Source organism: Myodes glareolus, chromosome 6, assembly GCF_982192425.1.
Source record: "Myodes glareolus chromosome 6, mMyoGla1.1, whole genome shotgun sequence".
Classification (NCBI taxonomy): domain Eukaryota; kingdom Metazoa; phylum Chordata; class Mammalia; order Rodentia; family Cricetidae; genus Myodes; species Myodes glareolus.
The window spans coordinates 57,024,681-57,035,041 of record NC_142031.1 but is presented as its reverse complement, the minus strand read 5'-3'; the positions used below and the strand labels follow the sequence as shown (position 1 = coordinate 57,035,041).

The following is a 10,361-nucleotide window of genomic DNA, read 5'->3' as shown; positions in this document are numbered from 1 at the left end:
CTCATTGGCCCACCCGTTTAAACGCTACAGGTAAGAGTATTTCCTGTTGTAGTTCAATGAAGGTCTCACGTAGTCCAGGCTGGCCTTGAACAAGAAAAAAAAAGATCCAGCTGTAGGGTATCTTCTTAATTAGTGATTGGTGATTGATGGGGAGGGCCAGGTCCACTGTGGGAGGTGCCATCCCTGGACTGGTGGTTCTGAGTTCTATGAGTGTAAGTACCTGCAGAAGCCAGATGAGGACATGGAATTCCTTGGAGCTCAAATTACAAGTGGTTGTAAGATGCTAGTGTGGGTGTTGGGAACCGAATTTGTGTCCTCAGGAAGAGCAGTACACATTCGAATGGCTGAGCACCTCTCCAATTCCTTGTTCTCTCTCTCTCTCTCTCTCTCTCTCTCTCTCTCTTTCTCTCTTTCTCTCTCTGTTTTTTGAGGCCGGGTTTCTCTGTAGCTGTGGAACCTGTCCTGGAACTAGCTCTTGTTGACCAAGCTGGCCTTGAACTCACAGAGATCCCTCTACCTCTGCCTCTGAGTGCTGGAATAAACGCTACCACCGCCCAGCTCCGTGTTCTCTTTTTTGAGACAGGGTCTTGACTATCTATGTAGCTGAGACTGACTGACTCCTGACCCTTTCACCTCCCAAGTGTTGTGATTACAGCATGTGCCACCACAGGACAGAAGGAAGGTTTTCTGGCAGTGGTGGTGGGGGTGTGTGAGAGAATTATCTATTCTGTCAATCATATTTTAATAAAACGCTGATTGGCCAGGCAGGCAGTATAGACGGGAAAGCCAGACTGGAAGTAGAGGTGGACCAAAGAGACTGAGTGTATTCTGGAAAGCAGGAAGCTCCCTCTGCACTCCTGCGCGGACCACCGAAGAGGCAGCATGTAACTTGACCAGCTGAGAAGGGTACTGAGCCATGTGGCTAATGTAGATAAGGATAATGGGGTAACATAAGTTATAAGAGCTAATAAGTAGCCCAACCTAATGGGCCAATCAGTTTATAATCTTACAGAGATCTCTGTGTGATTGATTTTCTCTGGGACTTGCCGGCTGTAGGGTACTGGAAGGGATAGAAACCCCAACAAGCCGGCCCCTCATGTTACAGTGGGGTGTCACAGTGGTGCCATTGCCACTTCACCTTTTGGCTCCTGGATGAGAGGGGTTGGGCTGTAGCTGAAACCTCAGCACCTGTTCCAAGCTGATGACCTTCAAGTGCAGCTTTCTGGGGACTCTTGCCTTAGCCCCATAAGGACCAGGTCGCCTTGTAACCGAGTCGCCAAAGGGACAGCCCATACATGGTTCTATTAAGATAGCCCTTGGAACAGGGAGGAACATGGCAAGACCTGAGACGTCTGTGAGCATGCGCTCACCAGAAGACTTCCTTGGCCGTGAAGTGTGTTGATTGGAGGCCACACTGTGTGGAACATCACAGTCATGGATAGGGTACTGTGCAAGTGTGCAGGTGGGAGTTTTAGCAGGATCATTAATCAAGCAAGGAAGGCAAAGCAAACTTGATATTTATTCCAGTAAGAGTCAAGCACTGTCCCTTCTATGATTGAAGATGTGTCATAGCATGGTTTAGTGCTGGTCTCTGCTCATAGTTGGCTGGGCACTCAACAGTAGCCACAACCACATCAGCCTTGGAGTGGGGAAGGCTGCTGCTGAGCCAACGAATAACCTCCATTCCCGCCACGGAATACTTTCTTTAAGGTGGGTAGATACCATTGTGGGTGGGAAGGCCACGGCCACTGGGGATGGAGAAACCATGGCCACTGTGGGTGGGAAGGCCATGGCCACTGGGGATGGGGAAGCCATAGGCCACTGGGGATGGAGAAGCCATGGCCACTGTGGGTGAGGAGGTCATGGCCACTGGGGGTTGGGGAGGCCATGACCATTAGAGATGGAGAGTCACATTTCTCTAGCTTAGTCAATCTTCACACATGTCCTCATTCCAAAGTCCAGAGTCCCGTGTCTGCAAGGCAATCTCCTTACATTAATATAGACACCATGCATGGCTGTAACTAAATCACAGGAAGAGGCTCCCCATCTGATGTCCAGTGGCTCTGCTGCTGGAGGAGGCATGGCTCCTTCCAGCCCAGACCTAGGAGCTCTGGGTCTACATGGCACCTCAACTAGGTCTCTGAATCCCAGAACACATCTTTTCCTTCCATCGTTTTGTCCCTTAAGACCAAACAAACGCCATCCTATTTTTTTGGCTTTGCAGATTGTCTAGAAGTTCCGCAGTCAGAGCTGCAGCTCTTTGGTTAGCAGCACTTACCTAGGAGGGCCCAGAGGTGAGACTTCACACATTTCTATTGACAGTCCATGCCTCCACCCATGTTCAATACCACACGGATGGTGGAGTCAGTAGTGTCTTGACTCCATTAGACAACCCACTCTAGAAAATTTTCTGCCTTAGGACCCTGGAGGAGGACTGGGGGCGGGGTGGTGGGGGAGAGGCATTAAACCTCCAGTCACCTTCTCATAGAGCTGTGATGTTCATTCTGGTAGCTGATGGGATTGTCTTTTTTTCTTTTCTTTTTCTTTCTTTTCGTTCTTTCTACCTCCCCCCCCCCTTTTTATGTTACATTTGTATTTGGTTCAGAAATTTGAAGGGGGTAGTAGCTATAGGAGTTCAGGACCGGGGGTCATGTGCTTAGAGTTCGGATCAGGAGTCACGTGCTTAAGACAGAGGAGACCTGAGCACAAACTGGGATCCCCTCTAAGCACCAGGTTTGACCCCAGGAGAGGTCAGGGGTCAAAACCTAGCTGCACTGCTGGTGACCTCAGGTGGGATGCAAATGTCACCAACAGGATGACAATCACACATTCCTTTCCTGGAGCACACAGAGTCACAGAAATGAACAAGGCGCATCCCTCTCAACACTCCACACATGGGGACCCGCTCAGCCTTCCTCTATGATGCCCTTCTAATTGACCCCGTGGAACCACCCTTCCCCGAGCTCTTCTCTCAGGTGCCTCTGAGCAAGCCCTGTTCACTAGACTAGTAAGAGCTGAGTGAGTGAGGAGGGAGCCAACGGCAGCCCTAGGGGCTGGGAGGAAGGGCTCCCACAGGGCAACTGCCATCAACTCTGGCTCCCCACGCTGGCCCTGAGCCATTGAGTCATCAGTAAACCCTGCTGTGGGCACAGGCTGGACTCGGGCCTAAGGACGAAGGTGGGAAAATGCGCACAAGTCATGGGAAATCTTCCAGGGGAGTTGGCGTCATCACTGATTGCATCGTGTTCATTAAAGCTGTATTTTACACATGGTGGTGCAGGCATGTGATCCTGGGACTGGGAGGCTATGGTGGTGCATGCATGCGATCCCGGGGCTGGGAGGCTATGGTGGTGCATGCATGCGTTCCCAGGGCTGGGAGGCTATGGTGGTGCATGCATGCTTTCCTGGGGCTGGGAGGCTATGGTGATGCAGGCATGTGATCCCGGGGCTGGGAGGCTATGGTGGTGCAGGCTTTTAATCCCTGCACCTGGGAAGCAGCACTCTGGGTCTGAACAATGGGATACACAGCAAGTTCCGGGTTAGTCAGGCAATGGAAAAGGATGGAGTGAAGGAGTCGCATGGAGTAACAGGAGCTGACATCTTGTGAATCAGACATATAAAATTCAATCCCTTTAGTTTAAAACGCATTCAATGATACAATTAAAACAAGTAAAATTGATTTCATAAAACAAAAATATAAAATAGTGTTATATGACCCGTATCCCGTAGCTTAGAAAACCAGCTATTTTGTTCACATACTTCATTAGAATATTTTTACCTAGGTATACAGCTAACATTTCTACTCATACAAATGACCTATTCTAGTTCCCTGAACCTAAAGAGACCCGCAATTGTATTTCTGTTACAGGATTTGTTATAAAATTACATTGCAAAGTTTTTTCTTAAATATTTAAGTGTGTACAAAACATTCCCCTGCCACAGTAATGTAAATCCATGAGAGCTTTCTAGTTAGCGCACGGTAGCCTCGGTTTGGAAGTTCTGAAACACAGTGCTCGCAGAAGTAGGCCCGTTTTGGGGTGCATCGCTGGCTCACGTTGACAGCTGTGATCCGCATGGGCACAGCTTTGCTGACACTGCATACGCACCCCGTACAGTAGTTGCAGCTGAGTCTTCCATTAGCTCCACTCAGGGCGTAGAAACCCACATGGTGACAGCAGTCTCAAGAGCAGGTGGCTCCGCTACTTGAGATGGCTTTTTGCTATGCTAGGGAACACTTGCTTGGTTCCACCTGCTTGGTCCACGTTATCAAAAATAGCTTACCCTCTTCTCTGGGGAGGGTTTGCAAAGTAGATCTTCCCGCTCGCCTCCACTATCTGTACACAGACACTGTATTTATATATTATATATTTATATCAGACATGTATGTACACATTTACAGGCAGACCTTCAAAAAGATATTGCACTTATATACAACGCAGCTTTAGCTGAACTAAACTTCACGCTGCCACCCACTTAAGTTCTTCATAAGAAAGGTAGTTGGTATGTCCAAGGAAGTCGCAAGGAAGGTTCCAGGAAGGCACCCTAATTAGTAAACATCAGAAGGGGAGAAGTGGAGGGAGAGGGCTCAATCCTTTATTGCTCAGGGCTGGGCCCATTCCCCAAGGCAGCTGGAATTAGACTGAGGTCAGGCAAGAACACAAAATCCTCAAAGACAAGCTATTGCCTTCCTGACCCTCGGCAGCCAGTAGCCCACTGCTATCACGGACATAGGCAGATCTCCCGAGATTTGGTAAGTAATGTAGCAGACCCCAAAGGTTCCCAAGGTCTGTTAGATCCAGTACAAAGTTCTCATGTTTTGCTTTCTAAGCATATAAGAAATTCAAACACAACAACGCATGGATTTCCATCACATGGGAAACACCAACACAGCACAATATACACAGCGTCATCTCCTACGTGAGAAGTTCCTTCCCTGATAGTCAAGATGTTGGTGGGTGCCCGGGCTCCTCAGCTGGCCGGACTGTAAGTTCTGGAACACTCTCACTGAACTCCCACACGTGGGGGCTGAGTGCCCCACACCTTAAATCTCTGTTAGGGTGAGCTTGTACGACCCACCAGCTTCTTCAATCTGCAGCTGGAAGGTGTCTTCATTGGAATAGTGTTTCACGATGTTGTCATCCATGTTCACCAGGATCCTGGACAAAGACAGGGCGTCAGTTCCCACGTCCTACTTGGCTCTGGTGCGAGGCCTGGATTTTCTTGTTAGTTGGGCATCGACTGTGACTTGTGGGGACACTGTCGTACCCTCCCATGCTGGTGGCTGCCTCTTTCAGAAGACAGAGTGCCCCATAGTGCCTATGGTGAGGACCAGTGAGGATCATACCGAGTTAAGGAGGGAACCGAGTTAAGGCTCCCAGTGGGAGAAAAACAGGTGGTGTGACGCACAGGAAACGCTGCCCACTTGCCCACATCTGACCTGGAGTATCCACGCCCTAAATGGTACCCGATGTGGGTGGCTCTACGTTAGAATCAGTACAGCTTGTCTCCACTGAGTCACAGCCCTGATGGATTACCCTTCCTGGCAAGCCACCCCCAAAGTTTAAACAAAGTATTTAAGCTCAACCCTTCCTGTTAGAGTCATCAAGAAAATTCCTTAGCATTTGGTTTAGAAATAAGACAAAAAGGTCTTATGCTATGTACTCTGCTTATTCATGCTAAAGAGAACTAAAAATCACAGCTTCTGGGGCTCAGCAAGATGGCTCAGCAGGTGACAACGTTGGCGGCCAAGCCTGATGACCTGTGTTCCATCCTCAGTATCCAGGGGTAGAAGGAGAGGACTGACTCCATGAACACACACACACACACACACACAGACACACACACACACACACACTACTAAAAATTAATTTCGGGACAAGAAGCAATTTTCTATAGCTGGAAAATACAACCAAGGGCAAGGTGTTCAAGAAGGAAGGGAAAAGGCTTTGGGGTCAGTCAAAACTGGTTTGAGTCACAGCTCCACATCGCCAAACCACACAGGAGAGTAGTGTGAGGTGTGTTCAGCCTCACACCTGGCTGGTGGTGGGAAACAGAGGGTCCAGACACCCATGTCAGCTTCAGCATACACCCTGAGTGTGGAGCCGCTTCACGGCTGCCAGGCACCGGAAGTGCAAACACAGATTTCTTTATCCCTTGAAAAGACTGATCTTCAAATTTAAGAAGGAAGAGAAAGTGAGGCATGGTTGTTCACACTCCCTGCACTGGGGAGCCTGGGAAAGGAGGACTGTCATGAGTTCAGGGCTAGCCTGGGCTACAGAGCGTGACCCTGACTCACTCTTCCACTTTCTCCCCTACAAACAAATAAGAGCAGAAAGCCCAGATTTAACACGTGCATTTTCTGGCTGCTTCTGGGCTGTGTGCTGCTGACAGTGTGTTATATCAGTGCTGAGGACAGCTGTCTTCAGGGGTACACAGAACGCGGCCATTACTCACCCTTTCTTGCACTTCTTAAATATTTTCCCAATCTTGTCATGGGGGACATCATACTTGTCTGAGATCTAAAAGAACAGAGAATAAGAAAAAAAAAACACACAAATATACTCAGCTTTCCGTTTTATCCTTTTTTTTTTAAGATTTTACTTATGTGTGTACACATTTACCAATTTTGAATTTTTGTGTATGAGTGTTTTGTCTGCATGGGTATCTGTTGTACCACACAATGCCTTGTACCTCTGGATCCTCTAGGATTACAGACAGCTGTGTGCCATCATATGGGTGCTGGGAACTGAACCCACGTCCTTTGGAAGAGTAGCCAGTGCTCTTAACCACTGACCCACCTTTTCATCCGTGTGTGTGTGTGTGTGTGTGTGTGTGTGTGTGTGTGTGTTTTGAGACAAGGTCTTACTATAGCCAAAGCTGTCCTCAAATTTGTAATTCCTCCTGTCCTGCTCTACCTTCCCTCCCCCAGTATTGGGTTTCTCTGTGTAGCCCTGGCTTCCCCGGAACTCCGCTGTAAACTAGGCTGGCCTCGAACTCAGAGATCCGCCTGCCTCTGCCTCCTAATTGCTGCGATTAAAGGTGTGGGCCACCACAACCTGGCTGTCAGCCTTCTGTTTTTAAAAGATGCTTAAACAAAGGGACTATGTCCTGGGGAGGGGGAGCTGGTGATTCCCCTAATTAATTCAGATGTCAACAAGTCAACTGACTGAAAGAACCATCCACAGCTAGGACCATGTGACCAGGGTTGGCTTTGTGATCTAGAGGCCTGTGTCAGAGTGGCTCTAGCTCCCTGTGACAGCTCCTTGACTTGTTCTGCCACCTCTGCTCCATCTAGGAGCCAATCGGCTTTACCCACTGAAGCCCTGGTGCCTGCCAGGCCTGCCCTGTGCAGTTCATGCTGCTGGTCTGACAAACGGCACATATTCATCTTTGAGAGTTACGGACAAGTCACACAGGTATAATCACAAGCCAACATGGTGGTTATGCCTGTGATCCCAGCACTCAGCAGGCTAATGCAGGAAGGGTCGCACTGAGGGATGCGGAGACTAACGTCACCTCATTTGATTTATGCACCTTCATTACACTTTCTGTATCTGAGCATTTCCCTGTGGATCTCTGGCTTATCTCACTGTCCTCTGTCTTCCTGTCTGGGCAGACCACTCCATTTGGGCTTATGTCATTTAGTCTGGTGGCTCCAGTGTCTACAGTGGCACCTGGATAAAGCTGTGAGTGGTAGCCCATGCCTGAAATCCCAGCAATGGGGAGGCCAGACTGGGCTATATAAGTGAGTTCCAGACCAGCCTGGACTACACAGCAGGACCTAGGTTTTGTGTTTGTTTTTAAAAGACTTTTCAAGTGGGTTCAGCACACTGCAGCTGTTAAGGGAGCTAAGGGGCATTTCAATTATGCATCACTTTGAGATCAAAATTTCTGTGATATGCATGGGCTTACGGGTGGAAAGTGTCAGGAGCCATCACTGGTGCTAGGATATTGGCCAAGACAAACCAGAAAGGGGAGTCAGCATGCAGCCCTCCTCCCATGCTTCTCCTGACACCCCATGGGGACATGAGCTCTTCTCCGGGGGTTGGTGGTCATCATAGGTCACACCTCTACATCCTCCCAGATGTACTCTGGATAAGGTTTACCATGGTTAGCAAAGACAAGGAAGGCACAGAGGCAGGCGAGAGTCCCAGGGAGGAACAGAGGCAGACTAGGTCCCCCAATGAGGAGCAGAGAAAGACTGGGGCCCCAATGAGGAGCAGAGAAAGACTGGGGTCCCAGTGAGTAACAGAAATAGACCGGGAGCTGGAGTTTTTGTTTGGGGAAAAGTTTGTCTCAAATTCTCAATGTTTCTGCCCTAGCTTCTGGAGTTTTGAAAATTACAGATGCTGCTACCAAGTCTGACTGAACCACTAGTTTATGGATGACGGTTTTAAAACTTTACTATTGTCAACTTCTAGGTGATTTGCTATGTAAATTTTCTCTTTAATCAAGAGTATAAAAGTTAAACTGTCCCCTGGGCCATCACAAATGGAATTCAGTACACCTACCAACTCCAGGCTGGTCACAAGGGACAGACAGAACTGCAGTCAAGCAAGGATGCCTAAGGCGGGTCAGAGGCATGCAGTGCTATACACAAAGGAAGGCTGGGAAAAGAGGTCAAGGCTCCAGCGCGACAGAGGAATCAGGCTGTCTAACAAAATGTTTGATTGGGACTGTGAGGCTCGCTCCATTTCTACAGAGGGACTGAGCTGTGCGCCCTACTTACCGCCTCCATCAAGCCCTTCAGAGACGGGGTCTTGAGCATCAGGGCATCGAAGACTTCTTCGGACTCCTTTCGGACATAGAGCAGCACTGGGCGGGGCAGGGAAGAAAAGCAGGTAATTCACACTAGCGAAACTCACGATGATGGATCACAGGTGCTAGCTAAGATGGCCAGACACAGTCCCAGGAGGGAGAGCAACACACGCCACCTCAGTGTGAGCCCCAGGACCCGACTGCAGTTTCCCCTGAACTCTGCCTGTCCCCACACTCAGGGAGGTGGCGGTCTGAAGGGCAGACACGCAGGGGGTGAGACCATGAGCTCACTGCCAGCTAAGAATCCTCATCACCACTGGGACCCAACACACCTCTCTTCGGTTCTTCTGTCCGGGTCAGCTTAGCTGGTGGAGGAACTAGAAAGTCATCTTCGGTTCCGAACGGCCCCCTTTTCAAGACAGACCTGCGGGTGAGCCAAAGCACTGTTAGGTCACCCGCTTCAACTCCACTGGACTGCGTGAGCAGGAGGGAGGTTCTGCAGAGCTGCTGTACTTCAGACTCAAACTCTTTTCATTCTTTATGTGGTCCAAGTCAGACGACAACCTGGGCAGGGCTCACTAGGCCTAGGCCACCCAAGTGACATGCTGGGCGGGGACATCCCTTCCACTAACTCAGCACTGAGCCCAGGAAAGCAGAGCCGCGCTCACTGCGACACAATACATACTAGACAGGCCGCTGCTGCCTTCGTTCAGCTTTAAGGAATCGTGGGTTTTATGTCTCGGGTCAGGTGGACAGTTGTGGCCAAAAGGTGTGATCTATGCTGCAGGAAATTCCAGGCCACAGGTAGGACAGTCTATCAGAAGGCTTGGGTGACAACCACAGTGTAGCTTCTAAAGGATTCCATGGAAATAGCACGGGAGAGTGGACAAGGAGCCCGAGAGAAAAGTGCAGGGTCTGAGCCACAGCTGGCAAAGGCATGTGTTCTGGGGTCTGTGTCTGTGTCTGTGGGGTGAATGAGGAGACAGATAACCAGAAATAAGGGCAGCACAGGCCTGAAAGGATCAGTCCATCTCAGCTCCTTGGTTGCAACATGTACTTGGTGAAGGTGCCCACAGGAGGCCATGTCTGAGACACCATAAATGGAACCACTGGCACAGGCTTAGTGACAACAAATATAGGCTGGGAGAGGGTCGGAGTGAAGGGAAAGCAAAAACAGAACCCAGAAAATCAGGTACAGGGGCTTTGACGTGAGATCACAACACTCAGAAACCCGAGGTGGGAACTGCTCCTGAGCCAGATGCCAGGCTGGGCCACACAGTGAGTCCTAGGCCAGCCTGGGCCAGGGTACAGCTCCGTCTCAAAAAACAAACCCAAAACCAAGATGCAGGGAGACAGGGCTATGGAAGCCACCAAGAACTGGGTGTTCATTTCTATGTACTCCTGTGTGAGTAGGAAAAGGAATGCCCAAAGCAGACTCCATTATGTCTTCAACGTTCAGTCCCAAAGCCATAATAAGGATGAGCCAGGCTAGGGTCTGTGTAGGCTGTGGATATTCTAATAGCAGGGGACTGCTGGGCACGGAGCCCACAGGGATGAGCAGGCTACCTACAGAGAGGAGCATCAAGACTTCAGAGGGACATCTG

The 10,361-nt window shown here is 49.6% G+C and overlaps 1 protein-coding gene across 2 annotated transcripts in view; it reads right to left on the bottom strand.

Moving 5' to 3' along the window:
* Positions 1 to 3,617: 3,617 nt before the first annotated feature.
* Grhl1 (grainyhead like transcription factor 1) overlaps positions 3,618 to 10,361 on the bottom strand; it is a 46,363-nt gene continuing 39,619 nt past the window's right edge. For both annotated transcript variants that reach the window (XM_085690839.2, XM_048439772.3), the window contains exons 13-16: positions 9,090 to 9,181; positions 8,729 to 8,814; positions 6,454 to 6,518; positions 3,618 to 5,156 (exon numbers count right to left, since the gene is read on the bottom strand). In XM_085690839.2, coding sequence (XP_085546965.1) covers positions 5,042 to 5,156; positions 6,454 to 6,518; positions 8,729 to 8,814; positions 9,090 to 9,181 — 358 coding nt within the window. In that variant the 3' untranslated portion in view covers positions 3,618 to 5,041. The remainder of the gene's footprint in view (positions 5,157 to 6,453; positions 6,519 to 8,728; positions 8,815 to 9,089; positions 9,182 to 10,361) is intronic.